General features: G+C 50.2%; 1 protein-coding gene across 2 annotated transcripts in view; it reads left to right on the top strand.

Annotated features, from left to right (window-relative positions):
• LOC115143837 (plexin-B1-like) overlaps positions 1-23,011 on the top strand; it is a 170,072-nt gene that overhangs the window by 85,105 nt on the left and 61,956 nt on the right. For both annotated transcript variants that reach the window (XR_010459700.1, XM_065003961.1), the window contains exons 3-5: positions 12,152-12,244; positions 12,421-13,579; positions 17,123-17,305. Coding sequence is in view for 1 of the 2 variants with exons in the window: in XM_065003961.1 (XP_064860033.1) it covers positions 12,431-13,579; positions 17,123-17,305 (1,332 nt within the window). In the remaining variant the exon portion in view is untranslated. The remainder of the gene's footprint in view (positions 1-12,151; positions 12,245-12,420; positions 13,580-17,122; positions 17,306-23,011) is intronic.

Below are 23,011 nucleotides of genomic sequence, written 5' to 3'. Positions count from 1 at the left end.
ATGGGGTATTGTGATGACATTATGGGGTATTGTGATGTCATTATGGGGTATTGTGTGTAAATTGATGAGCGAGAAAAACCATTTCATTAATATTAGAATAAATCTGTAACTTAACAAAATGTGGACAAAGTCTAGGGGTCTGAATCTGGATGCACTGTAAACAAAAAAAAATGCTACTAAATTTGCTTCACGCACAAAACAAATATTAGCCAGCAAGGCTCTTGATCCAGGAAGGGATTGTCAGCTGTTAACAAGCGAATGCTTGATTTTCGAAGAAGCTAACCACTGAGCTAGATAGCTAACTAGCTACTAAATCAGCAAACCAAATGCACAACTGCAGATCATTTAGCACATTTTAGATGGTTAACTTAATAGTTCTAAGATATCTAGCTGGCAAACATTTAGTTGTGAATTCCATACTGTAATTAGGTCAGCTGGTGTATGCTGCACACCAGTAAGTGACTCAAGGCTCCAGTATCTCCTCATTGTGTGCTTGTAAACAAAACATGTGACTGGGGACTACCAGTAAGCTTCATAATTACACATTATGTGACCGGTGAAGTGAAAAATGCAATCTTCTTTATCTCTAACGTATTGCACAAGTTAACTGCAGGTATTTACTTAAAAAGTAGGGAAAAATATTCAAATGTATTAAACGGTATAAATTGACGGTATGGAAAAACCATCCCGTGGCTTTTTCCAAATACCTCAATTATACGGTATACCGCCCAAGCCTAGTGTGTGTGTGCTTTAACAGTTGCACTGCAAACGGGCGGAAGAGGGACATCGACCTCCGTGTTTGTGTAATTGAACACAGTTTCTTAAGGACACTAAAGCATCCTTTGTAAACACTGTTTGTTGATGTTGAGGAGTGACTGACTGCAGATGGCCGACTGCACTCTCCAGATCTGATAAGTACCACTTTTCTGCCCAGACCAGGGAATGCTCTGTGTGTGGGAGGGGGTGGGGGCGTGCATGAGTTTGTGTTTATTTGTTTGAAGTGCAGAGGAGGACTGTTTATTACAAGTGTGTGTGTGTTTGAGAGAAATTAAAAAAGTGGGATGGGGTGGGAGTCCTTTTCCCACAGACCACTGTTTGGGTGTTTTATGTAAGCAGTAATTGGTCACTAATTAGAAACCTGCTCTATTCTTCAATCTCTCCCCCCGGTCTGTGAATGAGTGGCTGTCAAATGGGGCATTATGGGTAGGCCCCTTAATTAATGGCTACCCTACCCCCTCTCTCGCTCTCTTTTTTAGCTACCTCCGTTTGTGGCTTATCATTAGTCACATTCCATCAGTTCTCAGGGAGCACTGAAGCTTGCGAGCACTGGTTTGTGGTAATGTCTCTAGGTCTCTCTCTCTGTGTCTCTCTCGCTCTCTCGCGGTGTGTCTCTCTCGCTCTCTCGCGGTGTGTCTCTCTCTCTCTCTCGCGTTGTGTGTGTCTCTCTCTCTCTCTCGCGGTGTGTGTGTCTCTCTCTCTCTCTGTCTCTCTCTCTCTCTCTCTCTGTCTCTCTCTCTCTCTCTGTGTCTCTCTCTCTCTCTCTGTGTCTCTCTCTCTCTCTGTGTCTCTCTCGCGCGGTGTGTCTCTCTCTGTGTCTCTCTCTCGCGGTGTGTCTCTCTCTCTCGCGGTGTGTCTCTCTCTCGCGGTGTGTCTCTCTCTCTCTCGCGGTGTGTCTCTCTCTCTCGCGGTGTGTCTCTCTCTGTCGCGGTGTGTCTCTCTCTGTCGCGGTGTGTCTCTCTCTGTCGCGGTGTGTCTCTCTCTCTCGCGGTGTGTCTCTCTCTCTCGCGGTGTGTCTCTCTCTCTCGCGGTGTGTCTCTCTCTCTCGCGGTGTGTCTCTCTCTCTCGCGGTGTGTCTCTCTCTCTCGCGGTGTGTCTCTCTCTCTCGCGGTGTGTGTGTCTCTCTCTCTCTCGCGGTGTGTCTCTCTCTGTCGCGGTGTGTCTCTCTCTGTCGCGGTGTGTCTCTCTCTCTCGCGGTGTGTCTCTCTCTCTCGCGGTGTGTCTCTCTCTCTCGCGGTGTGTCTCTCTCTCTCGCGGTGTGTCTCTCTCTCTCGCGCGGTGTGTCTCTCTCTCGCGCGGTGTGTCTCTCTCTCTCGCGGTGTGTCTCTCTCTCTCGCGGTGTGTCTCTCTCTCTCGCGGTGTGTCTCTCTCTCTCGCGGTGTGTCTCTCTCTCTCGCGGTGTGTCTCTCTCTCTCGGTGTGTCTCTCTCTCTCGCGCGGTGTGTCTCTCTCTCGCGCGGTGTGTCTCTCTCTCGCGCGGTGTGTCTCTCTCTCGCGCGGTGTGTCTCTCTCTCGCGCGGTGTGTCTCTCTCGCGCGGTGTGTCTCTCTCTCTCGCGCGGTGTGTCTCTCTCTCGCGGTGTGTCTCTCTCTCGCATGCGGTGTGTCTCTCTCTCTCGGTGTGTCTCTCTCTCGCGCGGTGTGTCTCTCTCTCGCGCGGTGTGTCTCTCTCTCGCGCGGTGTGTCTCTCTCTCGCGGTGTGTCTCTCTCTCTCTCGCGCGGTGTGTCTCTCTCTCTCTCGCGCGGTGTGTCTCTCTCTCTCTCGCGCGGTGTGTCTCTCTCTCTCTCGCGCGGTGTGTCTCTCTCTCTCTCTCGGTGTGTCTCTCTCTCTCTCTCGCGTCTCTCTCTCTCTCGCGGTGTGTCTCTCTCTCTCTCGCGCGGGTGTCTCTCTCTCTCTCGCGCGTGTCTCTCTCTCTCTCGTGTGTCTCTCTCTCTCTCTCGCGGTGTATCTCTCTCTCTCTCTCTCTCTCGCGCGGTGTATCTCTCTCTCTCTCTCTCTCGCGGTGTATCTCTCTCTCTCTCTCTCTCGCGGTGTATCTCTCTCTCTCTCGCGGTGTATCTCTCTCTCTCTCGCGGTGTGTCTCTCTCTCTCTCTCGCGGTGTGTCTCTCTCTCTCTCTCGCGGTGTGTCTCTCTCTCTCTCTCGCGGTGTGTCTCTCTCTCTCTCTCTCGGTGTGTCTCTCTCTCTCTCTCTCGGTGTCTCTCTCTCTCGCGGTGTCTCTCTCTCTCTCTGTGTCTCTCTCGCGCGGTGTGTCTCTCTCTCTCTCTCTCTCTCTCGCGGTGTGTCTCTCTCTGTGTCCCTCTCTCGCGGTGTGTCTCTCTCTGTGTCCCTCTCTCGCGGTGTGTCTCTCTCTCGCGGTGTGTCTCTCTCTCGCGGTGTGTCTCTCTCTCGCGGTGTGTCTCTCTCTCGCGGTGTGTCTCTCTCTCTCTCGCGCGGTGTCTCTCTCTCTCTCTCTCGCGCGGTGTATCTCTCTCTCTCTCTCTCGCGCGGTGTATCTCTCTCTCTCTCTCGCGCGGTGTATCTCTCTCTCTCTCGCGGTGTGTCTCTCTCTCTCTCTCGCGGTGTGTCTCTCTCTCTCTCTCGCGGTGTGTCTCTCTCTCTCTCTCTCTCTCGCGGTGTGTCTCTCTCTCTCTCTCTCTCGCGGTGTCTCTCTCTCTCTCTCTCTCGCGGTGTCTCTCTCTCTCTCTCTCGCGGTGTGTCTCTCTCTCTCTCTCGCGGTGTGTCTCTCTCTCTCGCGGTGTCTCTCTCTCTCTCTCGCGGTGTCTCTCTCTCTCTCGCGGTGTCTCTCTCTCTCTCGCGGTGTCTCTCTCTCTCTCGCGGTGTCTCTCTCTCTCTCGCGGTGTCTCTCTCTCTCTCGCGGTGTCTCTCTCTCTCTCTGTGTCTCTCGCGCGGTGTGTCTCTCTCTCTCTCTGTCTCTCTCGCGCGGTGTGTCTCTCTCTCTCTCTCTCTCTCTCTCGCGGTGTGTCTCTCTCTCTCTCTCTCTCGCGGTGTGTCTCTCTCTCTCTCTCTCTCTCGCGGTGTGTCTCTCTCTCTCTCGCGGTGTGTCTCTCTCTCTCTCGCGGTGTGTCTCTCTCTCTCTCGCGGTGTGTCTCTCTCTCTCTCTCTCGCGGTGTGTCTCTCTCTCTCTCTCTCGCGGTGTCTCTCTCTCTCTCTCTCGCGGTGTGTCTCTCTCTCTCTCTCTCGCGGTGTCTCTCTCTCTCTCTCTCGCGGTGTGTCTCTCTCTCTCTCTCGCGGTGTGTCTCTCTCTCTCTCTCGCGGTGTGTCTCTCTCTCTCTCGCGGTGTGTCTCTCTCTCTCTCTCTCGCGGTGTGTCTCTCTCTCTCTCTCGCGGTGTGTCTCTCTCTCTCTCTCGCGGTGTGTCTCTCTCTCTCTCTCGGTGTGTCTCTCTCTCTCTCTCGCGGTGTGTCTCTCTCTCTCTCTCGCGGTGTCTCTCTCTCTCGCGGTGTCTCTCTCTCTCGCGCGGTGTCTCTCTCTCTCGCGCGGTGTGTCTCTCTCTCTCTCGCGGTGTGTCTCTCTCTCTCTCTCGCGCGGTGTGTCTCTCTCTCTCTCTCTCTCTCGCGGTGTGTCTCTCTCTCTCTCTCTCTCTCGCGCGGTGTGTGTCTCTCTCTCTCTCTCGCGCGGTGTGTCTCTCTCTCTCTCTCTCTCGCGGTGTGTCTCTCTCTCGCCGCGGTGTCTCTCTCTCTCTCTCTCGCGGTGTGTCTCTCTCTCTCTCTCTCGCGGTGTGTCTCTCTCTCTCTCGCGGTGTGTCTCTCTCTCTCTCGCGGTGTCTCTCTCTCGCTCTCTCTCGCTCTCGCGGTGTCTCTCTCTCTCTCTCTCGCGGTGTCTCTCTCTCTCTCTCTCGCGGTGTCTCTCTCTCTCTCTCGCGGTGTGTCTCTCTCTCTCTCGCGGTGTGTCTCTCTCTCTCTCGCGGTGTGTCTCTCTCTCTCTCTCGCGGTGTGTCTCTCTCTCTCTCTCTCGCGGTGTGTCTCTCTCTCTCTCGCGGTGTGTCTCTCTCTCTCTCTCTCTCGCGGTGTGTCTCTCTCTCTTCTCTCTCGCGGTGTCTCTCTCTCTCTCTCGCGGTCTCTCTCTCTCTCGCGCGGTGTGTCTCTCTCTCGCGGTGTGTCTCTCTCTCTCTCTCTCGCGCGGTGGTGTGTCTCTCTCTCTCTCTCGCGGTGTGTCTCTCTCTCTCTCTCTCGCGGTGTGTCTCTCTCTCTCTCTCTCTCTCGCGCGGTGTGTCTCTCTCTCTCTCTCTCGCGCGGTGTGTCTCTCTCTCTCTCTCTCGCGCGGTGTGTCTCTCTCTCTCTCTCGCGCGGTGTGTCTCTCTCTCTCTCGCGCGGTGTCTCTCTCTCTCTCTCGCGGTGTCTCTCTCTCTCTCTCGCGGTGTCTCTCTCTCGCGGTGTCTCTCTCTCTCTCGCGGTGTCTCTCTCTCTCTCTCTCGCGTGTCTCTCTCTCTCTCTCTCGCGGTGTCTCTCTCTCTCTCTCTCGCGGTGTCTCTCTCTCTCTCTCTCGCGGTGTCTCTCTCTCTCTCTCGCGGTGTCTCTCTCTCTCTCTCTCGCGGTGTCTCTCTCTCTCTCGCGGTGTCTCTCTCTCTCTCTCTCTCGCGGTGTCTCTCTCTCTCGCGGTGTCTCTCTCTCTCGCGCGGTGTCTCTCTCTCTCTCTCGCGCGCGTGTGTCTCTCTCTCTCGTGAGTCTCTCTCTCTCGTGTCTCTCTCTCGCGGTGTCTCTCTCTCTCGCGCGCGGTGTCTCTCTCTCTCGCGGTGTCTCTCTCTCTCGCGCGCGGTGTCTCTCTCTCTCGCGCGCGGTGTCTCTCTCTCTCGCGCGCGGTGTCTCTCTCTCTCTCGCGCGGTGTCTCTCTCTCTCGCGCGCGGTGTCTCTCTCTCTCGCGCGCGGTGTCTCTCTCTCTCTCGGCGTGTGTCTCTCTCTCTCTCGCGCGGGTGTCTCTCTCTCGCGGTGTCTCTCTCTCGCGCGGTGTCTCTCTCTCTCTCGTGTGTCTCTCTCTCTCTCTCGCGCGGTGTCTCTCTCTCTCGCGCGGTGTCTCTCTCTCGCGCGGTGTCTCTCTCTCGCGCGGTGTCTCTCTCTCTCGCGCGGTGTCTCTCTCTCTCGCGCGGTGTCTCTCTCTCTCGCGCGGTGTCTCTCTCTCGCGCGTGTCTCTCTCTCTCGCGCAGTGTCTCTCTCTCTGCGCGGTGTCTCTCTCGCGTGTGTCTCTCTCTCGCGCGCGGTGTCTCTCTCTCTCCGGCGCAGTGTCTCTCTCGCGCAGTGTCTCTCTCTCTCTCTCGCGCGGTGTCTCTCTCTCTCGCGGTGTCTCTCTCTCTCTCGCGGTGTCTCTCTCTCTCTGATGTCGGTGTCTCTCTCTCTCTCTCTCGCGGTGTCTCTCTCTCTCTCTCGCGCGGTGTCTCTCTCTCTCTCTCGCTCTCTCTCTCTCTCGCGGTGTCTCTCTCTCTCGCATTGGTGTCTCTCTCTCTCTGCCCGGTGTCTCTCTCTCTCTCGCGCGGTGTCTCTCTCTCTCTCTCGCGCGGTGTCTCTCTCTCTCTCGCGCGGTGTCTCTCTCTCTCTCGCGCGGTGTCTCTCTCTCGCGCGGTGTCTCTCTCTCTCTCGCGGTGTCTCTCTCTCTCTCGCGCGGTGTCTCTCTCTCTCTCGCGCGGTGTCTCTCTCTCTCTCTCGCGGTGTCTCTCTCTCGCGCATGTGTGTCTCTCTCTCTCTCTCTCGCGGTGTCTCTCTCGGTCTCTCTCTCTCTCTCTCTCTCTCTCGCGGTCTCTCTCGCGGTCTCTCTCTCTCGCGGTCTCTCTCTCTCGCGGTCTCTCTCTCTCGCGGTCTCTCTCTCTCGCGCGGTGTCTCTCTCTCTCTCTCGCGCGGTGTCTCTCTCTCTCTCTCTCTCGCGGTGTCTCTCTCTCTCTCGCGGTGTCTCTCTCTCTCTCGCGGTGTCTCTCTCTCTCTCGCGGTGTCTCTCTCTCTCTCTCGCGGTGTCTCTCTCTCTCTCGCGGTGTCTCTCTCTCTCGCGGTGTCTCTCTCTCTCTCGCGGTGTCTCTCTCTCTCTCGCGGTGTCTCTCTCTCTCGCGGTCTCTCTCTCTCTCGCGGTGTCTCTCTCTCGGTGTCTCTCTCGCGCGGTGTGTCTCTCTCTCTCTCGCGGTGTCTCTCTCTCTCTCTCGCGGTGTCTCTCTCTCTCTCTCTCGCGGTGTCTCTCTCTCTCTCTCTCGCGGTGTCTCTCTCTCTCTCGCGGTGTCTCTCTCTCGGTCTCTCTCTCTCGCGGTGTCTCTCTCTCTCTCGCGGTGTCTCTCTCTCTCTCGCGGTGTCTCTCTCTCTCGGTCTCTCTCTCTCTCTCTCGCGGTGTCTCTCTCTCTCGCGGTGTCTCTCTCTCTCGCGGTGTCTCTCTCTCTCTCGCGGTGTCTCTCTCGCGCGGTGTCTCTCTCTCTCTCTCGCGCGGTGTCTCTCTCGCGCGGTGTCTCTCTCTCTCTCGCGGTGTCTCTCTCTCTCTCGCGCGGTGTCTCTCTCTCTCTCGCGCGGTGTCTCTCTCTCTCTCTCGCGCGGTGTCTCTCTCGCTCTCTCGCGCGGTGTCTCTCTCTCTCTCTCGGTGTCTCTCTCTCTCTCTCGCGGTGTCTCTCTCTCTCTCTCTCGCGGTGTCTCTCTCTCTCTCTCGCGCGGTGTCTCTCTCTCTCTCTCGCGCGGTGTCTCTCTCGCGCGGTCTCTCTCGCGGTGTCTCTCTCGCGCGGTGTCTCTCTCGCGCGGTGTCTCTCTCGCGCGGTGTCTCTCTCGCGCGGTGTCTCTCTCTCTCGCGCGGTGTCTCTCTCTCTCTCTCGCGCGGTGTCTCTCTCTCTCTCTCGCGCGGTGTCTCTCTCTCTCGCGCGGTGTCTCTCTCTCTCTCTCTCGCGCGGTGTCTCTCTCTCTCTCTCGCGGTGTCTCTCTCTCTCTCTCTCTCGCGCGGTGTCTCTCTCTCTCTCTCGCGCGGTGTCTCTCTCTCTCTCTCGCGGTGTCTCTCTCTCTCTCGCGGTGTCTCTCTCTCTCTCGCGCGGTGTCTCTCTCTCTCGCGCGGTGTCTCTCTCTCTCGCGCGGTGTCTCTCTCTCTCTCGCGCGGTGTCTCGCTCTCTCTCTCGCGGTGTCTCTCTCTCTCTCGCGGTGTGTCTCTCTCTCGCGGTGTCTCTCTCTCTCGCGGTCTCTCTCTCTCTCGCGGTCTCTCTCTCGCGTGTCTCTCTCTCTCGCGTGGTGTCTCTCTCTCTCGCGGTGTCTCTCTCTCTCTCTCGCGGTGTCTCTCTCTCTCTCGCGCGGTGTCTCTCTCTCTCGCGGTGTCTCTCTCTCTCGCGGTGTCTCTCTCTCTCTCTCGCGGTGTCTCTCTCTCGCGGTGTCTCTCTCGCGGTGTCTCTCTCGCGGTGTCTCTCTCTCGCGGTGTCTCTCTCTCGCGGTGTCTCTCTCTCGGTGTCTCTCGGTGTCTCTCTCGCGGTGTCTCTCTCTCTCTCTCGCGCGGTGTCTCTCTCTCTCGCGCGGTGTCTCTCTCTCGCGCGGTGTCTCTCTCTCTCTCTCTCGCGGTGTCTCTCTCTCTCTCTCTCGCGGTGTCTCTCTCTCTCTCTCTCGCGCGGTGTCTCTCTCTCTCTCTCTCGCGCGGTGTCTCTCTCTCTCTCGCGCGGTGTCTCTCTCTCTCTCTCGCGGTGTCTCTCTCTCGCGCGGTGTCTCTCTCTCTCTCGCGGTGTCTCTCTCTCTCTCTCGCGCGGTGTCTCTCTCTCTCTCGCGCGGTGTCTCTCTCTCTCGCGCGGTGTCTCTCTCTCTCTCGCGCGGTGTCTCTCTCTCGCGGTGTCTCTCTCTCGCGGTCTCTCTCTCTCGCGGTCTCTCTCTCTCGCGGTCTCTCTCTCTCGCGGTCTCTCTCTCTCGCGGTCTCTCTCTCTCGCGCGGTGTCTCTCTCTCTCTCTCGCGCGGTGTCTCTCTCTCTCTCGCGCGGTGTCTCTCTCTCTCTCTCGCGCGGTGTCTCTCTCTCTCTCTCAGTTGGGGAAATGATTTGGGTTTGATTGAGATGGTGGTTGTGTGTGGGAGTCAAACAGATGAAGGCTTCCCAGGAATGCTCCATAGTCGCCTGGTCACTTAGCTTGGCCCAGACCAGTGGACTTCCTCCTGTTCTGGTTATAATGGACCCTGTCTGGAACTATTAGGGTTTGTCTCCTGGCCCTTATTTCTCGATTGGCACAATGCCTGAAACCCAGGCTTTATCCATGGCGACCTTTCCGTATCCAAGGGCCATACAACCAATGAGAGAATGTCAAATTGAAAACCCATAGAGGCTATTTAGGCTACATCTCACAAACACAAAGAAGCATGTACAGTGGCAAGAAACAGTATGTGAACCTTTGGAAATACCTGGATTCCTGCAGAATTTGGTCATACATTTTCATCTGATCTTCATCTTGGTCAAGACAATAGACAGACAGTCTGCTTAAACTAATAACACTCAAACAATTGTACGTTTTCATGTCTTTATTGAATAGACTGTGTAAACATTCACAGTGTAGGGTGGGGAAAGTATGTGAACCCTTGGATTTAATAACTGGTTGACCCTCCTTTGGCAGCAATAACCTCAACCAAACGCTTTCTGTAGTTGAGGATCAGACCTACACAACGGTCAGGTGGAATTTTGGACCATTCCTCTTTCCAAAACTGTTTCAGTTCAGCAATATTCTTGGGATGTCTGGTGTGTACTGTTCTCGAGATTATGCCACAGCATCTCAATCAGGTTGAGGTCAGGACTCTGACTGGGCCACTCCAGAAGGCGTATTTTCTTCTGTTCAAGCCATTCTGTTGTTGATTTAGTTCTGTGTTTTGGGTCGTGGTCCTGTTGCGTCACCCAACTTCTATTGAGCTTCATTTGGCGGACAGATAGCCTTACATTCTCCTGCAAAAAACTTGGGAATTCATTTTCCCGTCAACGTTAGCAAGCTGTCCAGGCCCTGAGGCAGCAAAGCAGCCCCAAACCATGATGTTCCCTACACCATACTTTACAGTTGGGATGAGGTTTTGATGTTGGTGTCCTGTGCCTTTTTTTTCTCCACACAGAGTGTTGTGTGTTCCTTCCAAACAACTCAACTGTAGTTTCATCTGTCCATAAAATATTTTGCCAGTAGCGCTGTGGAACATCCAGATGCACTTTTGCAAACTTCAGACTTGCAGCAATGTTTTTTTTTGGACAGCAGTGGCTTCTTCCATATCGTGGACTCGTCAACCGAGATGTTAGCGTGTTCCAGAGATTTCTGTAAGTCTTTAGCTGACACTCTAGGATTCTTCTTAACCTCAATGAGCATTCTGCGCTGTGCTCATGCAGTCATCTTTGCGGGATGGCAACTCCTAGGGATAGTAGCAAAACAATTTTTATTAACGTGGACTGCTGAACATCAAGGCATTTAGAGATACTTTGGTAACCCTTTCCAGCTTTATTCAAGCCAACAATTCTTCATCTTAGGTCTTCTGAGATGTTGTCTATGTTGCCTATCTAGGTTGTGAAGTGTGTGTGAATCTCTTGCTTTCTCTACTGGGTTTCCAGATTGGTTGCCATGCCTCCGGGGATGGTGCGGTGTGGTTTCTCAGTCCCGGTAATTCAGGTCATTCCAAAGGGTTCACATACTTTTTTTGCCACTGTACATAGGCTCTCCACAAACAGGCTTGGTCTGCAGCTTTACTTTGGTGATGGGCTTAGATACTGTATACTCTGTTCAGTCTGCACAGCTTGACCATAGGAATCTAGTGCATTCGCTTCTGTGTCCACTCCATTCAGCAGAGAGATGGAGGGGAAAGGAATACTCCATTACACTAAGGTAAATGAAACATTACAGATTAACCAATTACAAGCACACAATTCCTCACCTCTCTCCTTTCACACAGTGATACCTAACCCGCTTTCACCTCTCTCCTTTCACACAGTGATACCTAACCCGCTTTCACCTCTCTCCTTTCACACAGTGATACCTAACCCGCTTTCACCTCTCTCCTTTCACACAGTGATACCTAACCCGCCGGCTAAAGCGGGAAAAAGAACTACTTCCCCTAGAGCGGAAATCCGATGTCGATAACTACGAGAATTTAATCACCACTCCATTCATCTGTTCCCCGATATCATGTCCAAGTCAAACAGGAGTCACGCTCACAAACAAATCTGGACTCAAATACCATATGAAATCTTTCAAATACTTTTAGCATTTGCTTTAGCCTGCCTGGTGTGCCAGGTGGGCAGGGTTTGTTCTTTTACAGCGATTCTATTGTGGTTCTTGTTGTTCTTTCGCCAGGTTAAAGGGGAGGGTTTGTATTTTGGCTCGTGTTTGTCAGTGTCTCTTTTCTTCCATCTGAATCCCGACTTAATGTTTGGATTGCATGTTTTGAATGTTCTGGTAATTTTCACTAACTAAGGCATCAATCAAGAGAGACTTTGCCTCTGGCGCCGTCAATTAATGGAGAGGGAGAAGTGGAGAGAGGATTTGTCCCAAATGTCACCCTATTCCCTATATAGTGCACTACTTTTGACCTGTGCCCTATGGTCAAAAGTAGTGCACTAAATAGGGAATAGGGTGACATTTAAGACAGACTCAGTTTGTTGGTGCCAGGAATGACTGTGATAAAAGTATCCAGGGGTGTTAGTGACTGCTCAAATGAAGTGCTTTTGCCTCGTAGCAATGGGGAGGGCTGAAAGTTGGCGTGCTGAAAGTTGGCGTGCTGAAAGTTGGCGTGCTGAAAGTTCTCTGTGTGACTCTGTGTGACCTGGCTTGTGTTAAGAAGGGCTTCCTAGACCAGTGAAAACGATGTTGTTGGGCAAAGGTAGGTCTGACTTGCATTTCAATGGGAATGCTTTCCAATGAGCTCCATTTAGTCAGACTATCAAGACAACACAGTGCACAACTATAGTATTGTTATAGAGGTGGTTTGGTGATGAGTAACCTTACCTGAGACATGAGATTTACCCGAGACGTCTAGGCTTTAGGATCATTCATTCGGGTAAAGCACTGGAGACGAACCCTGGTTGGTCACGTGTGTAACTTCGGGAGCAGGATTAAATTACTAATTATTTCTGCATTACGTTTGTGTTTGCATTATGAAGGGATTTGTTCAGTAAGAAACATGCTAACTCTAGTGTTGGGGTAACGAGTGTTGGTGTTAACACTTGTTGCTAACCCGAGGTGTTTGGGCAATGCAAAGTACACAATGCAGTGGGTGTTGTTTTTGTGATATTAGGGGGTAATTTGGACTTTTGCATGCCGAATTTGAGATGTTTTTTCTCCAATTTGTCATGAAAATGCACTGACGGGGAAAATGTTTTTTGACGTGTGGCTTGATTGTACCATTTTATGTTGTAAAAGTGCGTTATTGGTTTCAAATTGTACTTGAATGGGTGTTCCTTGGTTTACAGAGATATTAACTGTTTGTCTCGTTGTTTTACAGATTGGTGTCATAGGAGAGGTGTTTTTAACCAAACCAAGCTGCTGGGAGGTCAAGGGGTGACATGCCTCTGTAACACATTGTTGGAAACAAATGGTGAGGGGAACATTTTCTGATTCATTAATCTAGGTATAAGCTGTAGTTTATCAGTATATTTGATGTCTTGAAGTTAAATGATGTGAATATTCATGTTTCTCATAACTATATACAGTATGTTATCTATCTAGGTTGTGAAGTGTGTGAATCCCTTGCTTTCTCTCCTGGGTTGCCAGATTGGTTGCCATGCCTCCGGGGATGGTGCGAAGTGGTTTGTCAGTCCTGGTGGCGGTCCCAGCCCCAGTACTGTTGCTGCTGCTAGCTGCCGGCTGGCCCTCCTATGGCCTGGCCTGGGCCTCCTCCCCCTACCCCACCTTTACCCGCAACGACACCCTCTTTGAGCACATGACCCTGCACCCGGACCCTGCGGTGGGACGTGTCTACGTGGGGGCGCAGGACCGCCTCTTCCAGCTGGACCACCACCTGACTGCCGAACTCCAGTTCGACACCGGACCCGTGACGGACAGCCGTGAGTGCCTTCCACCCGTCACCGAGGGCAACTGCCCACAGGCGCGGCCCACCAGCAACCACAACAAGCTCCTGCTGGTGGACCCCTACTCTATGGAACTGATCACATGTGGCAGCGTCAACCAGGGCATCTGCCAGAAGCGGAGTTTAGACTCTGTGGGTACGGTGCTGTTCTCAGCCGAGCGGCCTGTGGACACGCAATACGTGGCAGCCAACCACCCCAACGTGAGCACGGTGGGCCTGGTGGTGCGCTCCCGCCCTGACCGCCAGCCCGTGCTCTTTGTGGGCCGCGGCTACACCAGCAGCCACCCACCTATCTCCACGCGCAACCTAGTCCAGGAGCCCGTGTTTTCCTACGAAGAAACTGCAAAGCTATCGGTGGCGGGCCGCCTCTCGGAGTACGACCACCACTTCGTGGCCTCCTTTGCCCAGCGCCAGCATGTCTACTTCCTCTTCTACCGGCGTGACCTCAAGTCCCAGTCGCGCGAGTACCGCACCTACGTGTCGCGCGTCTGCCTGGATGACCAGGCCTACTACTCGTATGTGGAAGTTCCTCTGGCCTGTCGCTCGGCAGCCGGTAAGAGCTACAACCTGCTCCAAGCTGTCCGCCTTGGTCTACCACCCAGGGGGAGTGGGGGCGAAGCTGGGAAAGCCGAGGTGCTCCTGGGGGTGTTCTCCACACATCAGACCTCGTCCACACGGCCCAGTGAGGACTCTGCTCTCTGCATGTTTAACCTGGACAATCTGGACCAGAGGATCAACTCCACCAGGGACCTGTGCTACACGCAGTTCGGCCGTGCCGAGGGAGGGGGGGAGGCGGCCTACATCGAGTACGAAGTCAAATCCAACTGCGCCAACCTGCCGTCGGTGAGTAGATTGACTTGCCAGGTTTTATTCGGTCCTGGGTTCAATTAGTGTTTGTAATCTTTCCAAATCTTTTAGTGTTTGCTTTAACCTGTCTGAAGTGCCAGATGGACAGGGTTTGCCGTTTTGCGACTATTCTATTAGTTCCAATCGAGCCTAGGTGAAGTATTGGAAATTATTTAGAATAGTATTTGAAAACTGCTTGCCTTATTTTAGCACTTTAGTTTGCAATCCTTTTATTGCTGCTATTTAGGCTACCTACTATGAGGAAGTCATGAGGCAACAATGGGTACCTCCCAGTGCTTGCTTCTAAAAATCTAACAATTTGTAACTATTTGGATGCCAAATGATCCTTGTTTTATCGTCTGCTACTGCTTTATGCATTTGTCCTGTTCATCTGGACAGGACAAATTATTAGGAAATTACACGGCGTGCAATTAATACATAAAGATACTTAAAACTAGTGGTAGAATTAGGCTATTAGGAAGTGATGATAATGTAACATGTATGCTGTCACCATGTTTTAAGTTACCAGGCAAATAGGGGACTGTAAAATAGTGGAACTGCATTTAATCTACATATACCAATAAAGATGTTGTTTCTTACCAAGTCAGAATGTCTTTAGGATTTACTGTAATTCTACTACTAGATTGGTTGCTTCCAGGGTCATTCAGCTTCTGCGACGTGACCTCCATGTTAGAAATTCTATGAAATTTAATTTGATATTTTAGTATGGACAAATGTAATCCTTCTATTTGGGAAATTAAATTAGATTACTTTCTCATAATGACCCTGTGTGTGTGTGTGTGTGTGTGTGTGTGCGACTACCGCTCCGACTTCAGTGGGTGGGCACTGAGCCACAGTGTATTTAATGATACACAGAAGAGGTGTTAACCTCTGACCCCTGAATGCTGTATACCTTCTGATGGGCTCGGGGAACATTAGTGTGGTGGGCCTGTGTCCCAAATGGCACCCTATTCCCTATTTATTGCACTGTTTTTGACCAGAGCCCTATGGGCCCTTCCAAAAGTAGTGCACTACAAACGGAATAGGGTGTTATTTGGGACACAGTAGGATAATGTAATAGGATTGTAGGGGGGAATCGATCGTGACATTGGCCTTAGTGAGAGGGCCACATTTAACCAGGACTGACAAGGATGGATAAAGTCACCCACCGCTGACACCGGAACGAGGGAGATTGCAACAGGGAAGCAGATGGGACAGGGAGGAAGAGAGAGGAAATGAGGAGAAGTGTGTGTGTGTGTGTGTGTGTGTGTGAGAGAGAGAGACAGAGTGGGTGTGTGAGAGGGAGGCCTAAACATCACCGCCACAGGTAACTTTCACAAAGCTGTGAACGATCTGAGAGACAAGGCAAGAAGGGCATTCTATGCCATCAAAAGGAACATAAAATTCAACATACTAATTAGGATCTGGCTAAAAATACTTGAATATTAGAGCCCATTGCCCTTTATGGTTGTGAGGTCTGGGGTCCGCTCACCAACCAAGAATTCACAAAATGGGACAAACACTAAATTGAGACTCTGCATGCAGATTTCTGCAAAAATATCCTCAGTGTACAACTTATAACACCAAATAATGCATGCAGAGCAGAATTAGGCTGATACCGATTGATCAAAATCCAGAAAAGAGCCGTTAAATTCTACAACCACCTAAAAGGAAGTGATTCCCAAACCTTCCATAACAAAGCCATCACCTACAGAGAGATGAACCTGGAGAAGAGTCCCCTAAGCAAGCTGGTCCTGGGGCTCTGTTCACAAACACAAACACACCCCACAGAGCCCCAGGACAGCAGCACAATTAGACCCAATCAAATCATGAGAAAACAAAAAGATAATTACTTGACACATTGGAAAGAATGAACAAAGAAACAGAGCAAACTAGAATGCTATTTGGCCCTAAACAGAGAGTACACAGTGGCAGAATACCTGACCACTGTGACTGACCCAAACTTAAGGAAAGCTTTGTACAGACTCAGTGAGCATAGCCTCGCTATTGAGAAAGGCCGCCGTAGGCAGACATGGCTTTCAAGAGAAGACGGGCTATGTGCTCACTGCCCACAAAATGAGGTGGAAACTGAGCTGCACTTCCTAACCTCCTGTCCAATGTATGACCATATTAGACACATATTTCCCTCAGATTACACAGATCCACAAAGAATTCAAAAACGAATCCAATTTTGATAAACTCCCATATCTGTTGGTTGAAATACCAGTGTGCCATCACAGCAGCAAGATTTGTGACCTGTTGCCACGAGAAAAGGGCAACCAGTGAAGAACAAACACCATTGTAAATACAACCCATATTTATGCTAATTTATTTTCCCTTTTGTACTTTAACCATTTGTACATTTGTTACAACACTGTATATATACATAAAATGAACTGTGTGTAATGTTTACTGTTCATTTTGATTGTTTATTTCACTTTTGTATATTATCTACTTCACTTGCTTTGGCACTGTAAACATATGTTTCCCATGGCAATAAAGCCCCTTGAATTGAATTGGGAGGGAGCTGGATGGATAGATGGAGGGAGTGGGTGTGAGAGGGAGGGAGTGGGTGTGAGAGGGAGGGAGTGGGTGTGAGAGGGAGGGAGTGGGTGTGAGAGGGAGGGAGTGGGTGTGAGAGGGAGGGAGTGGGTGTGAGAGGGAGGGAGTGGGTGTGAGAGGGAGGGAGGGGTGTGAGAGGGAGGGAGTGGGTGTGTGAGAGGGAGGGAGGGAGGGAGTGGTGTGTGTGAGGGAGGGAGGGAGTGGGTGTGTGAGGGGAGGGAGGGAGTGGGTGTGAGAGAGGGAGGGAGGGAGGAGTGGGTGTGTGAGAGGGAGGGAGGGAGGGAGGAGTGGGTGTGTGAGAGGGAGGGAGGGAGTGGGTGTGTGAGAGGGAGGGAGGGAGTGGGTGTGTGAGAGGGAGGGAGGGAGTGAGTGGGTGTGTGAGAGGGAGGGAGGGAGGGAGTGGGTGTGTGAGAGGGAGGGAGGGAGGGAGTGGGTGTGTGAGAGGGAGGGAGGAGGGAGTGGGTGTGTGAGAGGGAGGGAGGGAGTGGGTGTGTGAGAGGGAGGGAGGAGTGGGTGTGTGAGAGGGAGGGAGGGGGTGTGAGAGGGAAGGGGGTGTGATAGGGAAGGGGGGTGAGAGGGAAGGGGGAGGGAGGGAGGGGGTGAGAGGGAGGGAGGGGTGTGTGAGAGGGAAGGAGGGGGTTTGTGTATGTAAGGGAGATGGAGTAGGTGTGTGAGAGGGAGGAAGATGGAGGGATGGGAGATGTGGTAATGCTAGGCTAGCTCTAGTTCCGTGAACATAAACTCTGTTTACAAATAGTAACAATACACCACCACCACATAAAACCATCAACACAAGTACCTATCAACAGTGTTAGATCCCAATGTTTATTACTTGACCCCTATTGTTTTTTGTTGCAGGAACTCATAAGCTGGTAATATTTGTCATAATGAAGTTGATAAATTGCACCTAATTTAACATTGTGTCCATACATCTCTAAATTACATCAATTTTCTAATTATTTCCCTCTTGAATTATAGAACACCCTGGATGCCTACCCATGTGGTTCAGACCACACCCCCAGTCCAATGGCCAGCCGGGTGGCTGTGGAAGCCGAGCCCATATTGGACAGCCCATCCACCCGTCTCACCGCCGTGGCTGTCAGTGTGAGGGCGGGACATACAATCGCCTTCCTGGGGGATTCCAAGGGAAACCTGCGCAAGGTAGAGACAATTTGAGATGGTAAAACTATTGGAGCGATTTATATTGAGTGTACAAAACATTAAGGACACCTGCTCTTTCCATGACAGACTGACTAGGTGAATCCAGGTGAAAATTATGATCCTTTATTGATGTCACCCACTTCCATCAGTGTAGATGAAGGGGAGGAGACGGGTTAAATAAGGATTTTTATGCCTTGAGAAAATTGAGACATGGATTGTGTATATGTTCCATTCAGAGGGTGAATAGGCAAGACAAAAAATGTAAGTGCCTTTGAACAGGGTATGGTAGTAGGTGCCAGGCGCACCGGTTTGTGTCAAGAACTGCAAATCTGCTGTGTTTTTCACGGTCAACAGTTTCCTGTGTGTATTAAGAATGGTCCACCACCCAAAGGACATTCAGCCAACTTGACACAACTGTGGGAAGCATTGGAGTCAAAATGGGCCAGCATCCCTGTGGAACACTTTCGACACCTTGTGGAGTCCATGCCCAGACGAATTGAGGCTGTTCTGAGGGGAAAAGGGAGTGTAACTCAATATTAGGAAGGTGTCCTCAATATGTTGTACACCTTTACAACTGGACATGTTCTATGCTGGTAGTTTCTGTGTCTTGTATGTTATACAGTACATTTTGTATACGGTACATTTCCAGTACATTCCATTGCATTAAGTGAGCCTTTAATAATCCTTGAATAACCTCAGCTCAGCCTCTACGTAGATCTAGACATATTTACAGAAAACTAGCCAGACAGACAAATAAGTACGTATGCCAGAGATCAGAACTTTTACCCTTCCATAGTACGCAGACTGAAGTCAACACTCCAGAAATAATAGCTAGAGCAAACCGGACCAACCGGACCAGGTAACTAACTAATGCATCTGTCCTTAAGTGGCTCTGGGTGTGTTTGATTTTCCCTGGATGTGCAGATAACACTGGCACTGTAATGGACAATGAGAAATCTGCTCTTTCTCTCTTCTTATATATTTTTTTCACCGCTTGCTTTCTTTCCCGTCTTGATTTATTTTTTTTGTTCTGTTTCGTAAGACGTATTGTTTGTAAACCACAACAGAGAAAGGCAGCGTTGCTCCAACATGAACCAGTGCACTGATAGAAGATGGGCAGCATAGACTGACACCTTTATTAATCATACACACTAGGAGGGGTATTCCTACATCCACCCTGTACCAGCCTCGGATGTAGACGACACCCTGTACCAGCCTCTGATGTAGACGACACCCTGTACCAGCCTCGGATATAGACGACACCCTGTACCGTCCTCGGATATAGACGACACCCTGTACCAGCCTCTGATGTAGACGACACCCTGTACCAGCCTCGGATGTAGACGAGACCCTGTACCGGCCTCTGATGTAGACGACACCCTGTACCGGCCTCGGATATAGACGACACCCTGTACCGGCCTCGAATATAGACGACACCCTGTACCGTCCTCTGATATAGACGACACCCTGTACCGTCCTCGGATATAGACGACACCCTGTACCGTCCTCGGATATAGACGACACCCTGTACCGTCCTCGGATATAGACGACACCCTGTACCGTCCTCGGATATAGACGACACCCTGTACCGTCCTCGGATATAGACGACACCCTGTACCGTCCTCGGATATAGACGACACCCTGTACCGTCCTCGGATATAGACGACACCCTGTACCGTCCTCGGATATAGACGACACCCTGTACCGTCCTCGGACATAGACGACACCCTGTACCGTCCTCGGACATAGACGACACCCTGTACCGTCCTCGGATATAGACGACACCCTGTACCGTCCTCGGATATAGACGACACCCTGTACCGTCCTCGGATATAGACGACACCCTGTACCGTCCTCGGATATAGACGACACCCTGTACCGTCCTCGGATATAGACGACACCCTGTACCGTCCTCGGATATAGACGACACCCTGTACCGTCCTCGGATATAGACGACACCCTGTACCGGGCTCGGATATAGACGACACCCTGTACCGGGCTCGGATATAGACGACGACACCCTGTACCGGCCTTGGATATAGACGACGACACCCTGTACCGGGCTCGGATATAGACGACAACACCCTGTGATAATAAGAGAGGTGGAATAGAGGGGGATAACACACATTTGGGTTAACCTAACATGGTAGTGATACACACAGAGGGCTTGGGTTAACAGAGTAGCGATACACACAGAGGGCTTGGGTTAACATAACATGGTAGTGATATACACAGGGGGCTTGGGTTAACATAACATGGTAGTGATACACAGAGGGCTTGGGTTAACATAACATGGTAGTGATACACACAGAGGGCTTGGGTTAACATAACATGATAGTGATACACACAGAGGTCTTGGGTTAACATAACATGGTAGTGATACACACAGAGGGCTTGGGTTAACATAACATGGTAGTGATACACACAGGGGGCTTGGGTTAACATAACATGGTAGTGATACACACAGGGGGCTTGGGTTAACATAACATGGTAGTGATACACACAGGGGGCTTGGGTTAACATAACATGGTAGTGATACACACAGGGGGCTTGGGTTAACATAACATGGTAGTGATACACACAGAGGGCTTGGGTTAACATAACATGGTAGTGATACACACAGAGGGCTTGGGTTAACATAACATGGTAGTGATACACACAGAGGGCTTGGGTTAACAGAGTAGCGATACACACAGGGGGCTTGGGTTAACATAACATGGTAGTGATACACACAGGGGGCTTGGGTTAACATAACATGGTAGTGATACACACAGAGGGCTTGGGTTAACATAACATGGTAGTGATACACACAGAGGGCTTGGATTAACATAACATGGTAGTGATACACACAGAGGGCTTGGGAAAATACAAAAACAACCCACTTCAAATATGGTCTTGAAATGCATTAGTGCCAAGGGTTGAGTTTATATCACCCAGACATGTGAATTTGAGTGGGTTATGTGGCAGGGGCTCATAGGGGACATCTCAGTAGTTTCAACTTGCTGCCTTGGTGAAAACCCATCAAGTCCGTTCAACTGTCACTGTCAGTGAAGGCAAGGAAGCCGCATCAGAGTATTTAGGCATAGCGAGTTCTTAGTAACAGCAAGTTCTCTCACTCCCAGACTCTCATTGGGAATAGTGACTAGCGCTAACAATTAGCACTTTGTTTCATTTTTGTCAATGGCTGTGCTGCGGTTGTGACCAGGGCGTGGTGGAGCAGAGCAGGGAGGGGAGCACAATGACACCCATTAACAATATTTTTACACACTGACCACATAAAAACAACACTGGCCAATGTGGCCGTTCTTCATGATGTCTGGCTAACTAGGACTCCATGACTCAGTGTTTTGTGTTTGAGTCTCACACAGTGTGTGCATACAGGGCACAGTCGTCACTGACTGGCAAATAAATGCAAAAACAGCAGAGTTCTAAATAGAGTTCTAAATAGAGTTCTAAATAGAGTTCTAAATAGAGTTCTAAATAGAGTTCTAAATAGAGTAGAAATGTGGCGTTCTAGATAGAAATGAGTTCTAAATAGAATGCCCTATTCTCTTTCCATAGACTATCATGCATACATACATACACACATACATACACGCACGCATACACACATACACGCACACATACACGCACGCATACACAAACACACGCACGCATACACAAACACACGCACGCATACACACACACACGCACGCATACACACACGCACGCATACACACACACACGCACGCACGCACGCACGCATACACGCACGCACACACACACACGCACGCACGCATACACACACACACGCACGCATACACACACACACGCACGCATACACACACACACGCACGCATACACACACACACGCACGCATACACACACACACGCACGCATACACACACACACGCACGCATACACACATGCGCGCACGCATACACACACACACACACACGCATACACGCACGCATACACACACATGCACGCACGCATACACACATACACGCACGCATACATACACACATGCATACACACATACGCATAAACACGCATACATGCATACACATATACGCATAAACACACATGCGTATGTGTGTATGCATGCATACGTATGTGTGTTTATGCGTATATGTGAATACACAAATACGCATAAATACGCATAAACACACATACGTATGCATGCATACACACATACGCATAAACACGCATGCATGCGTACACATATACGCATAAACACACATACGTATGCATGCATACACACATACGCATAAACACACATACATGCATACACATATACGCATAAACACATACGTATGCATGCATACACGCATACACACATACACACATACACGCACGCATGCACACATACACGCATGCATACACACTACCGAATTGTGTGAATGTCACGGTCACCAGATGAATGATGACTCTGTCACTCATTGTTGCTACTGTCCCTCTTACTGTAGTCCCAGACTGTATACAGAATGCCTCTGGGACGTAGCATATTACAGCACATGATCAGATCTGGGTTCAAATACTATTTCAATCAAAGTATTAATGCGTAGTTAAAAAAATATATGTATTAGTTGAATATTGGGATGTATTTGGGAATACACTTACGAAGTATTGGCATGTATTTGAAAATATTCAAATGCATCGACAAGTGTATTTTTCATTTTTTTATTTTTATGAAATACTCCCATGCATTTGAACCCTGGTCTGTTTGGTCCTAGGGGTATTTGAAATAATGTATTTGAAAATAGTTTCAAATAGTAAGCTATTAATAGGTAATTACTTAAATATGTTCTAATACTTTTAATAGAAGTAGTTTATTCGGCACCACGTTATTTGAAAATAAAAAGAATGGAAGTATTTTAAATAACAAATACCTAAATACACATGTATTTGAACCAAGGTCTGCACATGACTGACACCTGCTAGGTGAATTAGCAGTGAGCTCTAACTATTACAGAGTTGGTATTGGGGAAATCAATTGATTGTATTGGCCATCAATGCAATTTCATATAAGGTGAATTAGACACAGAATGTGTGGGTGTGTGCGCTCAACCCAGAGTTTGTGTTCTGTACAGTGTGTGTGTGTGTTCAGACAATGCCACTGACAGAAGATGGGATTGCAAGGGTGAGATATGCGCCAGTAATTTGCCATGACGAGATAATCCTATTCTAGTGGATGGCGGAGGGTCAGAGTGGGTCAGTCTCGTGGAACTGACATTTGAACCCACATTTCTCTGGTAATTTTTCATGAAATGCCCTCTAGGAACACTGAGATTAGGATCTGTACTTATCTATATCATTATTCTTATGTTTTTTGATCAGATATAATACATTTTACCACAATTTCCACCCAATTCTCATTACCAGTGCAAAAAGTAATACACAAATCCATTTCAAATATTTGTTTACCTTGCTCCCCTATTGAAAAGGCCTGAGTTAAACAGAACACTGAAACCATAAATATTTAAGTAAAATATTACAATTAAATCTGACTTTTTATCAATTAGAATTTTTTTTGAAGTTTTGGTAATGAGAAGGCCAAGTAGGTGAAGGGGGTGTTAGATCATAAGAACCTCATTCTGAAGGCATTTTAGTGAGTAAATTCACTTCTTCTACTCCTCTAGATCAGGGTTTCTCAAACTTCTATAATATTGTAGCGATCCTCGCTAATGATTAGGCCCCCGAGTGGCACAACAGTCTAAGGCACTG

Source organism: Oncorhynchus nerka, linkage group LG2 (genome assembly GCF_034236695.1).
Source record: "Oncorhynchus nerka isolate Pitt River linkage group LG2, Oner_Uvic_2.0, whole genome shotgun sequence".
NCBI classification, from domain to species: domain Eukaryota; kingdom Metazoa; phylum Chordata; class Actinopteri; order Salmoniformes; family Salmonidae; genus Oncorhynchus; species Oncorhynchus nerka.
The sequence above is the reverse complement of the archived record's forward strand: the minus strand, read 5'-3'. Positions and strand labels throughout refer to the sequence as shown.